At 36.7% G+C, this 23,084-nt stretch overlaps 1 protein-coding gene across 11 annotated transcripts in view; it reads left to right on the top strand.

The window, feature by feature from the left end:
* The window catches only part of SNTG1 (syntrophin gamma 1), a 372,119-nt gene that overhangs the window by 217,061 nt on the left and 131,974 nt on the right, over positions 1-23,084 (top strand). For 6 of the 11 annotated variants that reach the window (XM_030012053.1, XM_030012059.1, XM_030012056.1 and 3 more), the window contains 3 exons: positions 9,100-9,156; positions 16,214-16,271; positions 18,912-18,959. In XM_030012053.1, the coding sequence (XP_029867913.1) occupies positions 9,100-9,156; positions 16,214-16,271; positions 18,912-18,959 (163 nt within the window). Of the gene's footprint in view, positions 1-9,099; positions 9,157-16,213; positions 16,272-18,911; positions 18,960-19,036; positions 19,105-23,084 lie in introns of all 11 variants that reach the window. The other 5 variants (XM_030012057.1, XM_030012060.2, XM_030012061.2 and 2 more) reach the window with 3 other exon arrangements.

Genomic DNA, 23,084 nt, shown 5'->3' with positions numbered 1-23,084 from the left:
ATTTCCGAAACAACCTCATAGACACCTGGGCCAAAGAGCATGGCATTGAGTGGGTGTATCACATCCCCTATCATGCACCAGCCTCTGGGAAAATTGAGCGATACAATGGACTGTTAAAGACTACATTGAGAGCAATGGGGGGTGGAACTTTCAAACATTGGGATACACATTTAGCAAAAGCCACCTGGTTAGTCAACACCAGAGGATCTGCCAATCGGGGTGGCCCTGCCCAGTCAGAATTTTTACGTACTGTAGAAGGGGATAAAGTCCCTGTAGTGCACACAAAAAATATGTTAGGGAAGACAGTCTGGGTTACTCCTGCCTCAGGCAAAGGTAAACCCATTCGTGGGATTGCTTTTGCTCAAGGGCCTGGGTGCACTTGGTGGGTGATGCGAAAAGATGGGGAAGTCCGATGTGTGCCTCAAGGGGATTTAATTTTAGGTGAGAATAGCCAGAATTAAACTGTATGATACTAGTTGCTATATAACCCTGCTACTGTATGTTATCATTACTATAATTGTTATATGCTATATCCATAGTACTATAGTAAGAATCACTTAGATCAAGCAAGAAAAACTGTGATAAAACTGAGCGAAGCACAGTAGTGATGGAACCAGAACTGACCTCAGCATGCAACAATCCAACGGTGCACACCATCCTCCTGCTGCGTCCAATGTCAACTGCTCGTCACACTGCACTGAAGCCCAACTCTGCTCTACCGACTGAGAGGACTTTGCACCATCCCTCCTGCCCAGAAAGACTGGTATGACGGATGGAGCCCAGAGTCAGGAACTAAATGAACTCAATGAACATTTAATGAACATAACACATAAACTAAAGGGATGATATCTCTGTGTATGTATACATATATATATATCATTGTTCATATGTCTCAAAGTGATAGATAAGGTGTTGATGATTGACCAGGATGTAACTAAAGGTATGGGAACTGAGCATGACGTCAATGGTATAGAATAAGGGGTGGATACTGTCCTAGTTTCAGCTGGGATAGAGTTAACTGTCTTCCTAGTAGCTGGTACGGTGCTATGTTTTGAGTTCAGTATGAGAAGAATGTTGATAACACTGATGTTTTCAGTTGCTGCTAGTAGTGTTTAGACTAATGTCAAGGATTTTTCAGCTTCTCATGCCCAGCCGGCGAGAGGGCTGGAGGGGCACGGGAGGTTGGCACAGGACACAGCCAGGGCACCTGACCCAAACTGGCCAACAGGGTATTCCATACCATATGACGTCCCATCTAGTATAGGAACTGGGATGTGGGGGCGGGGAATCGCCGCTCGGGGGACTAGCTGGGTGCCGGTCGGCGGGTGGTGAGCAATTGCACTGCGCATCATTTGTACATTCCAATCCTTTCATTATTGCTGTTGTCATTTTATTAGTGTTATCATTATCATTATCCGTTTCTTCTTTTCTGTTCTATTAAACTGTTCTTATCTCAACCCGTGGGTTTTGCTTCTTTTTCCCGATTTTCTCCCCCATCCCACTGGGTGGGGGGGGAGTGAGTGAGCGGCTGCGTGGTGCTTAGTTGCTGGCTGGGGTTAAACCACGACACAGTGTATGATGTGAGGCAGTAGCTGGAAACTATAGCTGTCACGGAACTACAGAGAGTGTTCATTACCCAGCCTAGTGGGAATTCAGATCCATACTGACTTTGGGGTTGTGGGTTTTTTCTCTTTTATTTGTATATTAAGAAATGCAGTACTTTTGAAATAAATCAATCTTAGGAGTAGAATTTTTACAAGTAGGTATTTACGCGAAAGTTTCTGCTTTTAGGCATATGCTGTAGGACTGGGAACATTTTGAAGTGTGAACAAGCAAAGGGTCAAGTGCTCTTGCTCGTTCCAGTCAGTGTTAACCATCTACACAACACAGCTGCATTTACTGTCCTCAGTCTCCAGCGCGGCTGCAGAGGAAGGGGATTTCCAGTTGATCAGGCATTCTGCCGCCATCCCGAACTGCCAACCTTCTCCAGTTGCGTGAGGAACTGAAATAAGGAGACAAGCTTTGAATGTCACACGATGGAAGTTGTTAGCAGATGAGCAAGTCTGCTGGCAAACGTTGTTAACACTATTAATTCAAATTGGAGATGTGACTGACCTGTGTCCTGTGTCCTTTACACTCAGAATGAGTGTAAAGTTTGACTGCTCATGTCAATTAATCCAAAAAAATGCCAGTAAGAAAGAGCAAAGCATTACCAAAAAGAGGATATAAAATCTCCCTTCTTGAAAATGTATGAAATAATTCAATGAAAAAAAACATTCTTATGACATTTTCTTATTTCAAAATGTAGTGGGATTACTAATAGCTGATCAACTACATGAGACCGTGGCCTTGAAGATATTATGGCATCAAATGTTAGCAGGTTGATCTATGAAATTGCTGCCAATGTATTGTTTATATCTTTAGATTTCATTATTACATTTTAAAAAATACATTCTAACATTTTCCTCCTTTTTTTCCCTACATTTTTTCCATGTCACTGTGCTATTGTAGATTCCTCTCCATGTGTGTTCCCCTTTTCCCACCTACTGTTTTGTTCTGCACCCATTCAGCTTTTTTCCATGTATAGTACCTTGGTGTCTGTTCTATCTGCTGTGAAAAGAGAGGTCTTGTTTTCTGCCTGGACCTAGACAAATGAATTCTTCATACCTTTACTCTTGTAAGATGAATAACTAGACACACCAGTGTCCCAAACTGAAAATGTAATATTTATAACCTAGTAAAAAGGTTGAGTAATGGAATATTGGAGTTTCACATGCTGTTAACTCAGTTTTATGAAGAGTTTTGAAGCTTCTTTGTTCTTTTGTTCAACTATTATTTGACTGCTTTCATAGAGATCACATTAGATTACTGGTTTATATTATACAGAATAAATAATTTGAAAGTACTACTAATTAATCATTATTGTTAAGAGTCACTTAAGCAGTTATTAACTTTCTTTTACATCGTGTACCAGTCAGTATGAAATATTTGAATCTTTACTGTGCCCTAAGACTTAACTGTTAAAAATAACATTAACTCTTGACTAAATGTAAATAGTTAAAGATTACATAGGATTCTATGTTTTCCTTTCCTGACTATTTACTGTTGCTGTGTGCTCACATGGTCATTCTTCACTTCTAATCTCATTTAAGATGCCATCAGTGATCTCAGGAAAATCATCTGGATTTTAAGGAGAAATTTTAATACTTCTTTAATGAAAGCCTACAAAACATGCTTCTGTTTCACTGCATAGCTCTGAGGAAGAATTTTTTTGGCAAAACTCTTAGCTCTCCTTTCCAGTCAATGAACATATGTGTGGATGAGGAATTTTCTGAGTTAGAAGCACGGAAAATGCTGACAGCTTGGCAACAGCTTTGAGTTTTTCAATAAAATGATAACTACTTTTGTTCTGTTCCAGGAAGCAGCTTCTAAAGCACTGCTCTGAATCTTGCATTTAAGGATCCTAGGAGCAACAACTTTCCCTCTTTTTAGTGTAATATAGATAACAAATGTGATAATGGAATTACAAGCTCACACAACATTTTGTATAGTCTTGGTATTCAACTAAGTAGATTTTCATCAGAATCAAGCTTTATTTTGTAAACTTGGAGATGAAGTTGCTTTTGGAATTTTCAAACCCATTGCAAATTCAATCATAGAATACTACCCTGTGCAAATAGAGGGGAAAGTGAAACTAAGTAAAATATTAATCAACAAATCTACAGCTGACACCGATTTTTAGTTGGTTTTCATTTTAAGTAGATAGTTGGAATCAGTGGAGCAGCACTATTTTTAATCTGGAACAGCATAAATGGTCAATCAGGATACTCAGTGCACTTCTTTCCTGGTACAAAATGTGTTGCCTTCCAGAGTTGTCGCCATATTTTATTAATGAATAATTGTAAAGCATTTTAAGAACTTAAAGCTATTAGACCAGTGAAAAGCATTTCATTATTGTTATTGTTCATTTGAAATGCTAATTAAAGGCATCAGAACAAAATAATTTGCTTCAGTATGCTTGTCAAACTTCTTTATTGTATTAATCATTATATTAAAAATATTATTTTACATTAAAATATAGTGCTTTGCCGACAAGGTTTATTCAGTTCACCTTGGTTGACGATGGCACTGAAAATGAAGCTTGGTTTGGGTTTATGGTAGGTTGACCCTGGCTGGATGCCAGGTGCCCACCAAAGCTTCTCTATCACTCCCCCTCCTTGGTTGGACAGGGGAGAGAAAATATAATGAAAGGTTCGTGGGTTGAGATTCAGACAGTTTAATAAAGCGAAAGCAAAGATCACGCACAAAAGCAAAGGAAAACAAAAGATTTTATTCTCTACTTCCCATCAGCAGGCTATGTCCAGCCACTTCCTGGGAAGCAGGGCTTCAGTATGTGTAATTGTTCCTCCGGAAGACAAATGTAAATAATGAATGCCCCCCCACTTCCTCCTCCCTTTACTTAGCTTTTATTGCTGAGCAGATGTCACATGGTATGGAATATCCCTTTGGTCAGTTTGGGTCAGCTGTCCTGGCTGTGTCCCCTCCCAAGATCTTGCCCACCCCCAGTCTGCTGGTGAGGGGAGAGTGTTGGAGACAACCATGATGCTGTGTGAGCACTGCTCAGCAGTAGCCAAAACACTAGTGCGTTATCAATCCTTTTCTAGCTACAGATGCAAGCACAGGACTATGAGGGCTGCTATGAGGAAAATTAACTCCATCTCAGCCAGACCCAATACAGGAGTTTTTGCGAGTCACATACAAAAAGTCACATGCAAGTCACAAAGAAAAACTTCCTCAGATAAAACAGTTTTCTAGAAAAACATTTCAAAGCTGGTATTTACCATCAAAATACTTATTCAAGTTAGTTTGCAACTCTAAAGGGAGGGATTAGTCTTTCCAAAGTTAAATTTGACGTCCTGGCTCTATACTCAATGGAGGACATAGATGATGATTATCAGCTAACTTGGGCACCTGCCTTTGATTGAATGTATTTATTTTTCTTTACTGATTATGGGAGAAAACTTGCCTTGACCAATGGATCAGTTTTAGATGGATTAACTTTGGTTAGATGAGTCCTATTATTTTTCTTCTAAACTTCTGGGTGAAAAAAGAGGAGCTGATGAGAGCTGGGGTCTGATCCTAAGCCAAAATTCCGGTGTATGAAATGTGCGATGCTTCTGACAGTTCTGGAAAAGCTGTTTCACTATATTGTTTATGTGAGGTTTGCAGTTGCAGACTAGGGGATTATTAATGGTTTACTAATGAAACATATAACTCATATGTAATTCTGATTTGTATTTTTGAAGATCATTGATTGTTTACATGTTTGTAATTGTTAGCTATCATGCTGTGAAGAGTATGTAAATCTTTACACTTAAGATACACCAAAGTAGTATTTCTTTATTGTAAGACTGAGAAGTGTGTTGAATTAGCCTAGGTTAAATACAATGCAATGCCTTCACTACACATAACACATCACTAGAGTGGATCTAGTTTGCAGTATGTTTTTAAAGTTCACTTCAGTTCACTAACAATCCAGACCTGAAATATTTAATATCTACTCTCAATTGAGATAGAAAAGAACTTAGAAAAAAATACCAGAATGTCGTGGTTTAAGCCCAGCTGGCAAAAAAGCACCACAAAGCCACTCACTCACTTCTCCCCTACTGGCCCCAGTGGGATGAGGAGGAGAAAAATAAGGAAATGCTCGTGGGTCGAGACAAGGACAGGGAGGGATCATTCACCAATTATGGTCATGGGCAAAAGACAGACTCAACTTGGGGAAAAAACAAAATCAATTTAATTTACTACAAATGAAATCAAAACAAGGATAATGAGAAGTAAAACCAAATCTTAAAACACCTTCCCCACCCCACCCCCCACTTCCCGGCTCAACTCCACTCCCGGTTTTCTCTACCTCCTCTCCTCAGTGGCACAGGGGGATGGGGAATGGGGTTGGGGTCAGTTCATCACACCTTGTCTTTGCTGCTCCCTCCTCCTCAGGGGGAGGACTCCTCACTCGTCCCCTGCTCCAGCGTGGGGTCCCTCCCACGGGAGACAGTTCTCCACAAACTTCTCCGCCATGGGTCCCTTCCATGGGCTGCATTCCTTTAGTCACAAACTGCTCCAATGCAGGCTTTCTCATGGAGCCACGGCCATCTTCGGGGGCAGCCACCTGCTCCAGCGTGGGGTCCTCCCCAGGCTGCAGGTGGGCACCCGCTCCCCCGCTCCCCTCCATGGGCTGGGGGGGGACAGCCTGCCGTCTCACCACGGGCTGCGGGGGCATCCCCTCCTCCTCCCCTCCTCCTCCCCCCCTTCCGCACTGACCGCGGTGTCTGCAGAGGGGTTCCTCTCACATTCCGGTCCCCTCCTCCGCTGCAGGTTCCCCTTCTTAAATCTGTTCTCCCAGAGGCACTACCACTGTCACTGATGGGCTCAGCCTGGGCCAGAGGCAGGTCCGACTTGGAGCCGGGGAAGCTTCTAGCAGCTTCTTACAGGAACCACTCCTGCAGCCCCTTCCCCACTACCAAAACCCCACTACACAAACCCAAAACTCTGATAAGTTATGTTGTGCTGGAAAATTACAGTTTCTTGACATTTTTCTGTTTATTTTGCTTACTTTTACACAGTTTTGCCTATTTAGTAACCTGCTATGCTAGCAAAGTATTTCTGAAGTGTGCTGGACATCAGTGTAAAATGTTTCTAGCTTCCTGTCAGGCAGCACAGGTGAACTCACCAAAGACCCCAAATCACGTGTTTTCAGGGCTGCCTTGACTCTGCCTTAGCTTGAGTGAAAACCAGAAAGAGTATTTTATTGACTCTTTTATATGGGTACTTGTGTGTGTGTTGTGCTAAGAAAGACAGCAACAAGGATAGAAATATTCTGCAGGACAGCTTTCTATTAGGCTTTTTAAAAGCATAGGTCCATCTTTGAATATATTCAGATGCCACTATTTAAACTTTTCAGTGACCCCTGACATATCATAAACCACAAATCTTAATGAAGATGTATGTTTTTCACTGAGCATACTACTTCATTTTAATTTTAATTGTAAAGTTTGATATTCTGTATTGCATTCATGGTTAATGTAATACTATCAAGCCAGTTTATTAAAAGGTTGCTATTTTTCAACATCTTCTTAGGTAACACAAGTATTTTCTATTTGATTTGAGCATGTATAACAAAAATACTAGAATGTATTGACTAGTGTGTACAAGTCAAGCTTCTGTTCTTAACTAGGTGTTCAACACAAGCTGGAGCTGGAAATGATGTGGAGTTAACAGGAAAAATACAGCTACCAGTGGAGCCACAGCATGTTCATTTGTGTAAACTCAGCTTAGACGACACATCAGCCTGTGGCCTATACTGGTTTATCCTGAATATATTGTCTGCAGCGTTACCTGCTGCTGAAACCTCCTGGCAGAAAAAAGGTTTTCTAAGTACAGTTTGTTGCCTGAAGTGAAATAACTTTGTGGACTGAACCCAGTTTCTTGGAACTTCATTATGAAAGTTCCTTCCTACAGGGTGCGAGCTGAGAGCTGGGAAGGCTCTTCTTGTCCCTCTGAACAGCACAGAAGCACATGGATGAAACAGGATAGCCATATATTCCTCTATTGCCATGCTATGCATTCATTTGTGGGTTACAAATGTAAGAGTATTTTTTTCATGCATTTCAAATGTTGAAAAAATTAATTGAAATATTTGGCCATTTAACAGCAAAATTATATACCTCCTTCTTAGATTTACAAGCGTTAGCCTAAATAATTAAATGGGAAGTCTCATTGTAGGCAATCCATTTTGTCTTGCCATCCAAAGCATTGGACTAGTTTATGCTTGCTCTTTCTGCAGTTCCACAATTCATATTTGTCACAAATGTGAAAAAAAAAAAGAACGCAACTGGATTTCCCCCCAAATTCAGCAATATCAGTTTTCCGAAACTCTTAGGTGGTAGCCCTACATCCTTTCTTTTCTTTTCTGTGTGTGAAGTAAGGAGGGAAAAATAGCTCTGTAGATATTTCATCCTCTCTGTCACTGGTATGTTTCTGATGAGAGACTTATTCAAATCTGACTGACACTGGCAATCTATGCTGATTGTGCTGAAAAATATGAACATATATAGATAAAAAATATATGCAGACTTATGCTATGCAATATATATAATGAAATGAGTATAAAATCCAGACCACATGTAGAGAGCATTAAAAAATCTATATATTCCATATATTTGTATCTGAACATACGGTAGGTATACCTGCTGCTAAGATTTTCTACTGCTAACCAAATTGACTAATTCTAAATGATCTTTGGGAATAAAGTCAACAAGACAGACTAAAAAAAAAAAGTCTTTTTTTGGAAATGTGCATATCTAACACAGATACTAGCCTACAGTTTTTACAGAACAAATTTTAGGATGAGCAATAAAAGGAAAAAAAATGGGCTGCTTTAAATAATTCTGTCTGTAACAACAGCCTTTAAATCACTGGTTACTGTTTTTAAACCATAGCTCTGAGGTCAACAGTGGCTGTGTTTGTATTAGTTTTTTAATTTGAATCAGGACTGTGTTTTGAAATTAATTTCATGTGCACTTATCATGCTTTGGTTCACATCACTGAGTGGTCTTGGAGTACACAAGCTGTATTCCTTTTGGATGAAACTAAGTTGGAAAATGTGCTACAAGAGTGCAGTTTATGTACTTCAGCATGTAGTGCTCAATCTGCATATGGGACCAGTTTAGGACTGGTAGAGGTTAAGATGTCTGAAATGCATGTGTTGTGCACTAACTGTTAAACTCTACAGTTCTGTTCTTAATGCATTGCAGAACTTGCTAGTACAGAATGAATTGAACAACTGAATTTTTGTTTGAGACAGGACCTCTGCTTTTCTTCCAGACTTTGTCTTTTTCTTCTGCAGCATAGGTTTCATGGGATTTTTGCATTCAGAAACTCACAAGTTTATTAAAACAAGAAAAATCAATGTAGGATGGAAGCACAGAAACACCTTATTGAAGTGTGAATATAGATGTTATGGCAGAAAACATTAAATGTAACAAAACTTATGGGTTTGGGTTTTTTGTTTGTTTGTTTGTTTGTTTTTCCCAGGAAAGAACAGTAACAATTAGAAGACAGACTGTAGGAGGATTTGGATTAAGTATAAAGGTAGGATGATTTTTTTGGTCTATTATTCCACGTTACACAAAAAGTGTCTTTGTATATAGTTAATGTTACTTTTAATGAGGACAAACTGTATTCTAGAGGACTAGAAATGAGAACAAACATATTCTAGGATGTTAGATACTGTCACTGTAGGCAACCAGCAACTACACTGCCCTATGGAATGGAATGCAATGGAAACATCATTCCCTTAAGATTCAAGCTGAGCAACTCTGTAATAAGATTTGATATGAGAGTTGAAAAGTGTTTCCAACTGCACAGACTGTACTTTGTTCAATAGCATTCTAATTTAAGTGGTTATTAATGAACGCTAAATTACAGTGGCAGGCACATGGAACAGCCAATAAATTCATCATCAGTTCTCCTACAACGAATATCACATTAATTCACTGCAATTCATTAGTAGGACAGAAAGTGTTATTGCCTTCTCATATTGTTTATTTTACTGTAGATCAAGCAAAGGCAGTGATTTATCATGCTACCATATTTTTGCTTTCTTCAGTAAGATTTAAGAACATATGTAAGTGTAGGTGATGCTTTTTGAGGGAGGGAGGGAGGGATGAGGAAAGGGAGGAAGGGTTAATTGTTTTGGCATTGTAATCTATGATTTTGAAAACCTTACCTTAGCTTTGAATCTCAGTGTAGACAACGCAACATTAATTTTATCTTCCAAACACAGCAGTCCTCAGTCTCGAGATAGCAATGAAAAAAGTGAAGTGTACTTCACATGAATGCAGAGAGGCTTAAATTATGCATATAAAGTGAACGTATAGACTTCTCTGTGAACATCTGCTAGTACTGACCTTATAAGAAGTGACTCAGAAGAGGGATTAATGTGCATTTGTGTTGTCATTGATAAGAATTTTGCTGAATAGAAATACTAGTTCTTAAAATAAGTCTTGGTACACTTGCTGTTATCTCGTTGACCCACTAAAGACCTCTATTCAAGGCAAACTAATTGCTGTCTTGTGGCCAAAGTTTCCCATGAGTTTAGTCAACAGCACACAAGTTATTTTTGTCCAATATCTTTATAGGTTACAGTTCACTGAATAACAATGGAAGTAATGCATGTCAGTGTAAAATCAAGTATATGGGTAAATGAGGGTTTATTTAGCTGGTGCTAGGAAAGAACTGGTTATAGTAAGGACTTTTGAGGTTTGGAGAGCATATCTCATCAAGAGTCACTACAATTGATTTTTTAGTTATACCTTACAATGGGTTGTCTTTTAGAATTAAAATTGTTGACAAGCTCAAGATCACATTTTTTAAGTATCAGGTACATTGTATAAAATTAAATATCATTGAGAAATATAAATTAAATAGTGAATGTGCAATGGTCTTTCTTAAATTAGTGGAGCAAGATACTCTTAAATTTTTAGAGCAAGATATCCATTGTTCTGGAGAAAATTCTTGGAAGTTGCAAGAGTATTTAAAAGTACCAAAACAGATTTAGATTGTGAATTCTGCCTAGAATTGAATTTTTTTTTTTTTTTTATTAAGAACCAATTTCAATAGAAAAAAATATCAATAAAAAACTGTATCAAGTGTATTAGGAGCAACTGCAATAGAATTTACAAATAAAGGCTTTAAATTAAATTATTTTATTTAAATGTATTTTCTAGGCTTAATTTATTGAATAGATATTTTGGTCAAAATTAATCTAAGTAGTGGAAAGGTGGAGCTACATAAATTTGGATGTGAATAGACAATTTCTTTTAATTTTTGGAATAACTAACAATCAGGTGATGGAGTCCCTTCAACAAATGTCATTAAATAGAAAATAGATCTCTTTCAGCAATGGAAACTCAAACTTATTGGATGGTGTAGATTAGGTAACGAAAATGGTGAGTAGAATTCTATGGTCTGGGATATTCTGTCGATGTGTATCAAACAGTATGATTTTTTTTTTTTTTTAAATGATTTATTGTTAAAAATCAATGAATGTGGGACCTCTTGGGCTAGATCCCTTTATTAGCAATCCTACATTCTCAAAAAGAAAGATTGACAAGCAATTGAATAACTAACACAAAACAAATAATTGATATAATCTGCTATTATCATTTTAAGCTACTAGTAAGAAACAACTTAGAACTGGAACTTAAAGTAATGGTTTTTGTAGTTTGGTAGGGAAACTTTATGAATACTCACTGAAATGGACTTTCTAGGTATGCCATGAAGTGTCAATGTCAGTTCCAAATATTGTGAAAAGTGCTAGTTTTCTGTTTTAAAAGGCAGTGTTCAATCCTGGTATGCTTCCTTTTGCAGATGAACAACAGTTTGTTACTTTGTTTTGTTTTGGAATATTCCTGAACTTTAATAAAGGACTTATATTTATTATTAATTTTAAATAGAAAAGTAATTATTTTGTAATAGTGCCTTAAAGTAGAGTTCTGCAAGTCACCCTGGAGGAGTGAGGAAGACTGAGACCTTTCCTCCTTGTTTCAGTAACTATCTCACACAACCCCATGTACTACAGTGGTTCCTGTTGTCTTGCTATGCTCAGATTATTTAAAGAAGGGGCTTATCTGAGGACTTACTTTCTGACAGTGGTGTGTATCAGAGAATGCAGTTTATCTGAGGTGTGAGTTATAGCAGTACAGTGATTAATGACCCTCACTTTAAAATATTTGCTTGTGCTTTGATATGGATTTGTCTAGTTTTGGCACTCAGCTATAGGGCATTATCATGCCTTTTTTCTGCTAATTTAAGCACCCATTTGCTATCAGAAATCTCACATGATCAAGTCACCTTTTAACTTTCTCTTGAGTAAATTCTGGAAGTGTCTTATCCCACCTTAAGTATTCTGGACCCTTGGAATTTTTTTTTTTCCCCTGAAGAGGAGAAGGTCAAAATGTTTATAATTCCAAAATGAAACTGTGGTTATCTTTTGGTGGCTTCTTTACAAGGGGAACTCTCTTCTTTTGTGTTATAATGTGGGTGCTCCAAATATATTTGTAATAATCAGAGATTCAACTAATTGCTTAAAAAAACCTGCTTGTGAGATTCATTTTTACACAAGATCTGAACTTAAGCCCTTTAAAAAATTGCTTCTAATCCACTCTTTAAAGGTTTGAAAGAACAAAAAAAAAACCCCTGTTTTGTGTTTTGCTGTACTTCATTTTACTGAAGTTAATGGTAAAAGTGTGATTGAATTTGAAGCAGAACGGATCTTTTCCACTCTTCAGAAGGAATTATTTTCTAATTTCTGAAGCCCCTTTAGAACCCTCAGTAATAAACCTCTGTGCGTGAAGGAATAGCCATGGATTTAGATGTAGAAATTGTTAAGTGTATTGTAGTATTTCAGTCATTTATCACATCTCCGACAAGTTTGAGATGCAGAGATTTGACGCAAGAAGCTGCTAAGTGTATGACTTCTGAAAGAACATCATGTTTCTCAATAATTGGAGTGTAGTGTTCTTGCGGAATTATACAATAAAATTGATAGTTCATTAAATAAATTAAGGTTTGCAGTTACAGTCTGACTCCTGGCTACCAGGACACTGTACAGTGCTATTTTCCTGCCTCTGTTTTGATCATTCTTTTTAAATGATGAACAGCATCACGGATCTGCTGAGATTCAGTTAGACTTTTCAAAGTTTGACTTGATCAAAAAATCTCTAAAGCAAGCATGTGCAGCTGTCCTGCTCACACTTAGGTACATACTTATATGATTCTCTTCCTCTTCATTCATTCTGTGATTTTTTTTTATTAACACATTTTCTCTGTGTTTCAAATTGAAACAATAAAAAAATAAAAAGGCTAGAAAGCTTTATGTAATAGATGAATCATCTAGCTTTTAGTTTAAAAACTTATCTTTTCATCTTTAAAGGCTTGTGCACTTGTGGAAGTTGGTGTTGAATGCATTTTGGAAGGGGCATTTTGGTTCCAGCTGTGCTATTCTATCAAAAGAAAAGTTTAAAAGTGCCAATTAACATTGGCACATTATGTCCATATTGTTTAATTGCTAGCATGATTCCTGGCACAGTTTTGGCTTACACCAACTAGTATTCTCTAAGACAGTTAGTGAACACAGTTCAGAGCCTTACATGGACTGCTTCCAATAGGCAACATGTATAAAGTCACCCTGTTTCAGCTGGGAACATAGTTTATCCTCATAAACATGAGCCATATTGTGCCACTAGACCTTAAAGCTAAAACAAACAGGCCCATTTTTGTTAGTGGAATCAATGTTGCCTTTTAGTATGAAATAAAAATGTCCCCTACATTGTCTAACTCTGAGGATGCTAAAATCCAGCAATTGGTCTAATTTTTTATAGACTTTCTCTGCTTAGAAAAAACAAAATAGTGACTTTCTTATTATACTTGGAGCCAAACACAAAACCAGCATTTGTCAATAAAAGTTACTATTTTCAGTTGCCCTATTTTTCATATGACTGAAACTTCAGAAAAAAACCCTCATACATAAAAACTGGGATAAGAAAAAAGTCTTTAGAACAGTATCATGCGACACTTTGAAAGGAGGTGCGGGTGACCTCCCACCAGTAATGGCCAGCATTCAGGACAGTGAGCTTCAAACAGCTGCCAGTGATTAGAGCTTCCTCTGACTCTTCTAGCAGGACCACCTCTGCAGGTGGGCAGCTACCTTTATTCCAGGCTCATCCTTGCCTGCTTAAGGAAAAATGACAAAGAAAATTTGCATTATAAAGATCGGTGTTAGAGTCTGGTAGAGGTCTGAGCCATTAAGACTTCAACACCATTACTTGACATATTTTTGTTCCCTCCTCTGGTCTGAGGTTATAACTACATGTTCACACTAGAGGGAGGGAAAATTTAAAACGATGGAAAAATGGCCTCTGTTCCCAGAGGTGTCTTCAGTAGAGTATCTCCTGAACCTATAAAACCAGAATTTAGACACACATACACTTTTTCTTCTACAGGACAGAGAATCAAGTATGGAGGATGCAGGATGCAAGGCTGCAGTGTCAATCTGAAGTAGTATTCAACAAGATGTTGCAGAATATATACAGCTTTTTTAGCTTCCTACAAATTGCTAACAATGCCTGGGTATAAATAGGTGGTCAACTATTTTCTCTTTCCCATTTTGAATTTTTGTTTCTTAGAATAGCAGACAACACCTCCTATGACTAATTTAAAAGGAATCCTTCATACCGGCCAGACTGGGATGCAGTGAGAGGAGATAATTTTCTTCGGTGGAACTTTACTGGATGCTTCTTCAAATCTGCAGTGTGAATGGATTTAGGTAGATATAGTGAATGAGAGAGGAATAATCATGTTGTCTGCATTGCAGGCTGTCTTAGTAAAACATTAGTAAACTTAGTAAAAGAGTAATTTCCCTCTTTGCTGGAGAACTAAGTCTAAGGAGGGAGGAATGCCATTTTACTGAGAAAAAAGGACCTATGTTAGCTATGCTGGGCTTTAAACCCTAAAAAAACTCCTTCACTGAGCTTCAAATGTCCTGGATAGTGCAATCACTCTGTAACATGGGAGGCTTAGGAAAGGAAGTGACACAGTTATCTTTCTGTTTCTTTGAAAAACTTGAAAGAAATTAAATGTGCATGAGACTAAGGAAAAACCTGGAGGGTGTAGGTTAAGTCTTACAAATTTAGTGATCTTGAACTGATTATCTTAAGTGAAGCCAACTTTTACTGTTGCTGTTCCTCTGGTGAAAACCATTGAAAGGTATTCAGCAAGTTATAATGCTACAATTTATTTAGTCTGAATATATCTCTAAGCCTGACTGAAACGAAGGTAGCCTCATGGTCTTTGTGGAGTGAATACTCAGTCCATGCTACAAATATCAATACATTCTGTGCTTGTCAACACTCATCTTGTTCAATGCCAATAGAACTTTTCTTGTAGACATGTAATTGTTGTAATATTACTGAGATCCCTATTAACTCAGTGTTTTTAGGACCATTTGCATTGATAGCCGCTAGCAGAAGGAACATTAATCGTATTTAAAATTCTACGATTTCACAGGAAATTAATCTTTATTCCATGACAGAAATAGCTGTTGAGCGCAGGAGTCTGTTCAGTTTCAAACAATTGGTTATTGCATGAAGAAGGAATATGTACTGTTTCTTAGACTATCAAAATACCCATGTCAGTTCTTTCCACACCTCGACACTGGATGCCTGGACCTAAGAAAGCCATTGTTACAAAAGAAAAACCGGCTGCTGAAGAGAAGAGTGAGCAAACTCTTAAGCAGGATTCCTAGGCAACATAACAGTGTGGCAGACTGACATTTCTGATGATCTGAATTTGTACACGTTATATTCAGGCTTACACTTTGATGTTGTCTAGAGAAGAAAAAATATTTGTGTCTCTGTGTATATTTGCCTTTCTCTTCCTTTGAGTTTCCTTTTTATTTAAGGTTTCTTTTTAATAATTTATTCTTAAGCGCCATGAACATTTCCAGTCCCAACAGGAGAAACTGAATGAAGCAACAGCATTGAATTGCTGTTGAACTGTTGAATTACTATCCAGCTTTCCTTTATTTCCCCCCATTTATTGAACACCTACTGTTCTATTTCTTAATGTTTCTTTTTCTGTTCCCTGTTACTTATCCCACTGCTTCACTCACTCTTTGTGCTTGTGTGACAGAGACGGAAACAAATAAAGGCTGTTTTTGAGATGAAAAGTCCAAACTTGCTTTTCTTGGGGTTTTGTTTACCTGTTTCTTGCCAGCATGAAAACTTAAGTGGTCACAGCATTGCTGCCATTGTAGTGTGATGGCCGTTTTACTTTGGCAGGACATGATTTCATACATTAAGCTCTCCAGAATTCACAAAAACTGATGTCCTTTCTCTTCAAGTCTTGTAGAGTTTTGAACAAAATTCAATTCACTTCCTGAGCTGATGATGGCGACTAAGAACTTCTTTATGAGAGACAATAATGAATTAATCCCAATCAAGTACTTATTTAAAAAAAGAGGAAATGCAGAATCAGAGTTATTTTCTCAGTCTCTCTGAAAACTGCAGTTAGAGAAAGGGTAAAATATAATTTTAAGCAAAAAGATATTTCTAGTGACTGATGAGATCACCATGTATTCTGTTTTCAGGGTGGAGCAGAACATAATATTCCAGTGGTCATTTCTAAGATTTCCAAAGAACAACGAGGTGGGTTTCAGATTAGTACGCTGTTTTGACATGCTCTTTAAAGCAAGGTGCATTAAGTCTTGAGATCCTTCAGGAAGTGTTAAATGCTATTGATGTACCATTTCTCTCTCATGTCATGATCTCTCTCTTCCTCAGAACTGTTCTCTGAAAAAGTACAGAATTTATATTTGGAATATTTTTTTTTTAAGTGCTTGTAAAGCATTATTTTTAAGTGAGAAATAAGAAGGTATTTAGAGAATTAAAATGTTTAACAAGTTTAACAACATTTAATGATTATGTGGCTTTTATTTCCAAATGGTTATTGCCAGGAAGCTGGAGCAGATCAAATGGTTGGTCATTAAAGCATGGTAACACAAAAAGAGAATGCATGTCTTTTTATACTGGGTAGCAGGGTAGTACTCAGACAGGGTGGGTCATGGCAGAACCTTGATAATACTCATATGTTATTTCAGCATTAGATGCTGTGCTCTGTAAGCCTTTGCAGCAACTCATACAAAGCAAAACTAGTACTGCATAAGGTCTTAACCATACTTATTTTTAATACCAGCAGAGCTGGTGCTGAATCTCTGTATTGTTTTTAACTGGCAATGTTTTGAAATTATTGGAATGATATGATATGTGCTAGGAAGATGGATAATGGTTAAACAGCTCATGTTGTGCACAATGATGAGAGATGAAGGTTGTGAATTAGTACTAGTATGGTGTATTTAATATCTCTGTTATGTTTGTGTATATTTGTGTACATTTGTGTAAGGTCAGAAGCGTAAACTTGGAAGCATTTCCCTCCATCTGTAATGCAATAATTCTAGGATGCTGGTTCTGCACAATTAAAATATGCCAGCATAAAAAAAATCACATTATTCACCCACACAGATAAAGAGAGGTACAGGGGAATCAGCATATTGAGAACTGAAAGCCAACCCTGAAAGGCAGATGTGAAAGCTGTATGTAGGGAGGCTATAGAGTGGCATGGAATGAGCCCCTAAGGAAGGCAATAAGGTTAACCTTAAGAAGTTATACTTGTGACTCTGTTCTTTTCAGTATACATATAAGTATGTAATACATAGTAATGTGGCATATATTACCTGCACTAGCTATTAAAATGCTATTAAGCACTGCAGGAAAAATAAGAAAGACCTAAGTTTAATTGAGCACACAAAAGTACACACTGTTTTCTTTTATTTTTGTTGTTATTTTTTTTGTTGCAGTAGCTGATGCATTATTTCTAACCTCAATATCTAGCTGAGATACGATCTCCATTACTGCTTTCAATAAAAATACTGTGATTTTTAGAGAGCTAGTTTTGAGGGACATCTCTTATGTAGGAGACTACTGTCTTGTGGTGTAGAAAATGTCATGCCATGTGTCTGTACTAGGGTTCTTTGATACAGAGAATGCTGTTTGAACCGGAGCCTGTACCTCAGAACTCTTCAGGCTTGGTTCTCTCCTCCTCCCAATTGACTCCAGCTCTTTCTTTGGCTCTCTAAACAAGAATGTGACATTTGATGCAATTCTTAAAACCAGTGATGCGCATAAGGTGCTTAGGCTAGCACATTAGGTCATATATGAAGTGTTAGTACATGCAAGCTCAGTGTCTGAAGACAAATATTGAGATATGCATTTATTTAAGAAAAAATAAAAAAAAAATCAGAATGCCTATGCTCTAATGATTAAAGCATCCTTTGCTACATCTAGCTAATAAGACCAGTCCTTCAAACATATACTTGAGTGTCATCATTTATGTCAATATTGATTCCAGTTTTACAGCTCATGTAAATAAGTAAAGTTTTTGGATCAAGTCCAGTTACAGTCTTTCCTAGACAGTGTCTTCTGGGATGTTTTGGAATACTATAGATAAATAATCCCATATAATCTGTTATCATTCCTTAGTTCTCATGTTAGGGGTTATGTAGTTCTTTACAGACAATTTAAAAATCTTTGTTATACTTCTTGTGCATTTGTAAAGCATATTTGCATTAGATAGCTCTGTAACAAAACACAATATTTAAAAGTTGCAACTGTAGAATTAGATTTTGTAAATTCCCTTGTGATTTATAAGGTAGAGCTTTGTTTTAAAAATCAAATTCAGTTTGGCTGGTGATTTTGTACAATATACTGATGGTCTAGCTCTTCAGCATATAAAGTGTTATCCAGAATAAATACTCCACTGAATTTTTCAAAGATGCAGGATCTAAAGTATCTTTGGTAAAAGCTTACAAGTTAAATTTGTCATTCATAAGTAGCTCTGGAGTCTCCATGTTGCTTTTTAGTCAGAGTTTGTTAAGACACAGTCTCTCACAGGCAAATAGGACCTAATCCTGCAGTCATTTTCTATTCAGAAAAGTATTCCATACCTCACCATAATGGCCTGAAAGGTGCTAGTAACTGATGGAAGATGTTTCATAGTCTTGTACTTGGGCTAGGTAGACTCTTTCATTTTAACACTGATAGGCCAGTATTTTGGGATTAAAAAAAAAATCCAAATAATTTATTTGGACGTTGTATGTTGGGGTTTTTATTAGGTTTTTGTTTAAATTCTTAAGAGATTATGTAAAAACATTAAATGAGATAGGAATACATGTACATGAAATGTCGGATATTTTGTACAAAATGAGTGAAAAATGTGCTTTTTGTTTTCAGCGGAACTTTCGGGTTTGCTCTTTATAGGAGATGCAATTCTACAGGTGAGTAAAATTGCAAGTTCTTTTGTATATATTTTTCTAGAAAAGTGAAATGAAATCTATACTTATGAAATGTAGAGTAAGTCTTCTCTTTATCTTTTTAATAACAGATTAATGGAATTAATGTGAGAAAATGCAGGCATGAAGAAGTGGTGAGCTTTTCTGTTTTTTAGTCTACTTTTTGTGTTTTGTAGTTACTGCGATGATAGCATATGCTGTTAGCAATGCACTGGTATCAGTTGTATTATTGTTATTCTTAAACAAATATGACTGTACCTTCTAGCATGGCAAGCAACTAGGATCTTAGTGCAATCTCTTCTTCATAAGTTTGTTGTAATTGCTGTTCTCAGATAGGCTTTCCTATATTAAAGGTGATTATTTTATTATACAGGGTTTAGCTGTACATATTCCAATATTTCTTCTTCTGGCTTATAGCTATCAACTTTCAGCAGTGCTGCACCTTTCTGGCTGTGTGAGGTCATTTTAATTTCAAAAGCTGTAATTTGCACTATGTTGGAGATTTGTTGTTTGGTTGGTTTTAATCCTATTTAAAAATTGAAACAAAAGTATTTGTCTGCCTTTCATTCTCTAGCTGTTACTTATAAGGGTACTCTTCTCCTTCACTTAAGCCATTATCAATATGGGTTTAAAATAACGGTGTGTTAAGGAGATTCCTTCTAGAGAAGTAATGTGTGTTTGAGAGCTCTGTAGTAGGCTGGTTCCCTTGATAAGTCAGCTTTGCTAAAAGTATCATGTACTATTGTTTTATTTGATTTTTTTTACTCTTCTTAAGTACTTTCAGAAGTAGGAAACCCTATATTTCAGAAAAAAATGCCAGAAATGAGAAGACTACCAAAGAAATTATCTTTAAATCCTGTGTAGCTCCATAGAATTTGTACCTGTATTTATAAAATAATGTAGTAATGTTATATTTGAAAGTTTACTTTTCTAAAACTTACTTTGCCAATTCAAAGACACTCTGTATTTCATACAGCAGTCTGTTATATAACAGATCATTGAACGTATGCCATTCAGGTATTGAAAACAAGAGTTAATAAAGTTGAAGTTCTGATGAACATGTTAGTGCAGGCTGAAAGATTAGATCACTGCACTATTCCTCAGAGTGCTTTTGTGCACTGATTTTGTGTTGGAAATTTGTAGTGCAAATCATGCTTCACTCTTCAGAGCCTTCGTCATACCACCTTCCATATACACAGGCTAATAGTCGTATTTATAGTGTTTCTAAGCTTTGGCTGTGCAACAGTGATCAGTTTTTAATCTTTTATAAGCTTATTGCAGTTGTTTGGTTTAATATGCGTTAGTATGGTAAATCTCAATGGGATTTAAATAGGCTTTTGGAATTTCAAGACATAAGAAAAAGATATTACTAAAATTGTAGACTTGCACACTCAAAGGCATATTGAAAACTGGTAAGAACATGAGGAATTTTTTTTTCTTTTATATGAGACAATCTCTTAACCATTACAAGTATACATAAATCTGTTGGCTATTTATGATCAGGTTTAAACACTTACAGAAAAAAAGACATTTTGGAAAAGCCAAAAGGTGCAGATTGACATAGAGTAGCAAGTGTCATTATGTTAAAATTGTTTTATACCTTGTTTGTCCAACATAATCTGCTTCTCAAACTCCTTATAGATAATTCTCTCTGAATTAAAAAAAAAAGTGTTATCTTACCAGTTTTGAATGTGCATTTGTGTATATGCAAGTGTTTTAGGAGTTTAAGAAGCAGATAAATTTTAAATTAAATCTTTATTCTAAGAATAATTCTTAAGAATTAATAGTAAATATTGAGCAGTATTTAAATAAGATAAAATGTCCGTATGACATTTTATAAACTAAAATCTGTAGATGAGTTCTAAATCTAAAATATAAAATAGATATAAAACCCAAAGTAAATGAACTCTGATAATCTATTTTTTTTTCAGAAACATTCACTATCATATGTTATATATTTGTGGAGTAAACTTGTTGTAAGGCCTGCTATGGTAATTATAGGTATCCTTATGCATTGTGCAGTAATCTGTGGGTTTAGGCATAGCCCTGAGTAAAGGGCAAGTACATCAACTGGTCTGCCAGCAGGAGTTATAGGTAGGATTTTGTCTGCAGCATGCCCTTTGCAGTTTGAGCTGTTCTAGCACTTCTCTCTTGCAGGGTCTTTATCAAATACAGGATCTGTAACTCTAATCTCAAGGTAATAAAGAAAATAGGAAGTGTGTGGAGCATAGTTGCTCACAGCAGGGAGTCAGACAGTAGTGGAAACTTAATTTTCAATCCTTATTGCATCTAGGTACTTTTCAAATGGCTATGCAAGGTACATGAGCTCCGAGCTTTGTTTCTTTCTGATTGTTGTGTAACTAATTAAGACTTAGCAGGTATCATATTATGTGAGAATATATTAGTGGTCTGTGTTGTCTTAATGTCTTAGAAAATATTTATTGTAAACCAGAGTGGATTTTTTTTCTGTGTGTAAAGCTGAAGATGTGCATAGAAAATTTAAACTTGTATCTGCGGTATGCATCCTATGAGTGTTCATTCTTTTCTAGATCCAAAACTTCTTGCTGCTTGCAGAAACATTTTAAGCATATGTCATATCTTCATAGCTCTGCAATGAAATGACCTGTGGCATAATCCCTGCAGCCTATTGTATTACACTGATGATTAGTTGGCCCTGGTATTTCACTGTGCTTTACTGATAACTATAGTATGCATATAAAATTATTTGAATTTCAGAATTAAGTAGTTTAATCAAATTAGTGCCATCTTTCATACTAGGGAGAATTTTTCCCCAATATATAGTGAACTTAGTTGGCTTAACACTTGTGGGCACTCCTTTGTTGTCTTTATTGTCTTCCATGAGTTATTATATCTGGTGATATAGTATTCTGTGATGCACAGATCCTATAACCCAAGTAATAATGCTATAATCTGAAGCCTAAATCTGGCATATAGGTAGGTAGATACATAGGTAGGCAGATAGATGATTGATAGAGAGATGATAGATAGATAGATAGATAGATAGATAAGACTTTTATAAGACTGGATAGGTAGGTTTAGTCAGTTCTTAGTGTACCTTACTGGAGGCCTTTACACAGTTCCTTTCTGATTTTTTTAGCTTTAGGTGAATCACATCATTTTGAGCTTAGTTTTCTGCTTTAGAAGGTGTAAATATTATTCATATCATGAAACCACGCTATGAGTTTCTATCAAAGGCTGAATGTCATCTTGTTGTTTGTCTTGGGCTGTAAAGGCTCCCATCTGAGTACAGCATAACATTGCTTCAGTCTTACTGCTCTCTTATGATAAAATAAATACATGCTCTCTGTGGTGAAGTATCAGCATGGGAGGAGGTTGAGGAAAAAAAATAATCTAGCAATTCTCTTAAAAAATATCTCTCAACATCATACTGGCAGTTTGACTCCAAAAATGCAATATGAGCATGAATGTAGAGGTAAGGAGCGTCCATTATATCTGTTAATTTACATGAGTTTGTGCTCTTTCTACTCTGGATTTATCTTTGAAGGGCTCACAATGGTTATGATTATTCATAAGGCTGAAAACTAATATATTTGTAGTTTGGAAACTAATGTATCTGTAGCCCTTACCTCCATTTATTGTCCAAACATAAACCAAAGATAGATAGGCAATCACCAGCATAATGCTGTTCTTGTAGCACATGTGGACATTTTTCGTGGTTCTGGGTCTAGCCACTACACCGCTAACAACGGACAGAATCTTGGGAGAGAGTGAGAGGCCCTGCTGTGAGCTCTTCCCTTGAGCTACTACTGAGTGGATTGAAGTAGGAGAGTGCAAATCAACTCAGTTGCATACTGCCAAAAATCTTGTGTTGGATCTACTGCTCCTACTGTCTCCAGGGTTATAGTGCACCAAAGCATCTGGGGCCCATGGAGAAGGAAGAATTTCAGTCAAATGAACATTGATATGTTTACGAATATGTGTCTGTTCTTAATATTGTGAATAAAGCACCTCAGGTAGTATCAACAATTATGGTTACGTATCACTGGAGTTTCTTTGGATCTTAACATCTGTTTTTCTCTTAGGAAATAAAAATAGAATTAAATGAATATGGATATGAAATAATTTCTTATTT

Source organism: Aquila chrysaetos, chromosome 4 (genome assembly GCF_900496995.4).
Source record: "Aquila chrysaetos chrysaetos chromosome 4, bAquChr1.4, whole genome shotgun sequence".
NCBI lineage: Eukaryota > Metazoa > Chordata > Aves > Accipitriformes > Accipitridae > Aquila > Aquila chrysaetos.
This window is presented reverse-complemented; position numbering and strand designations above follow the sequence as displayed.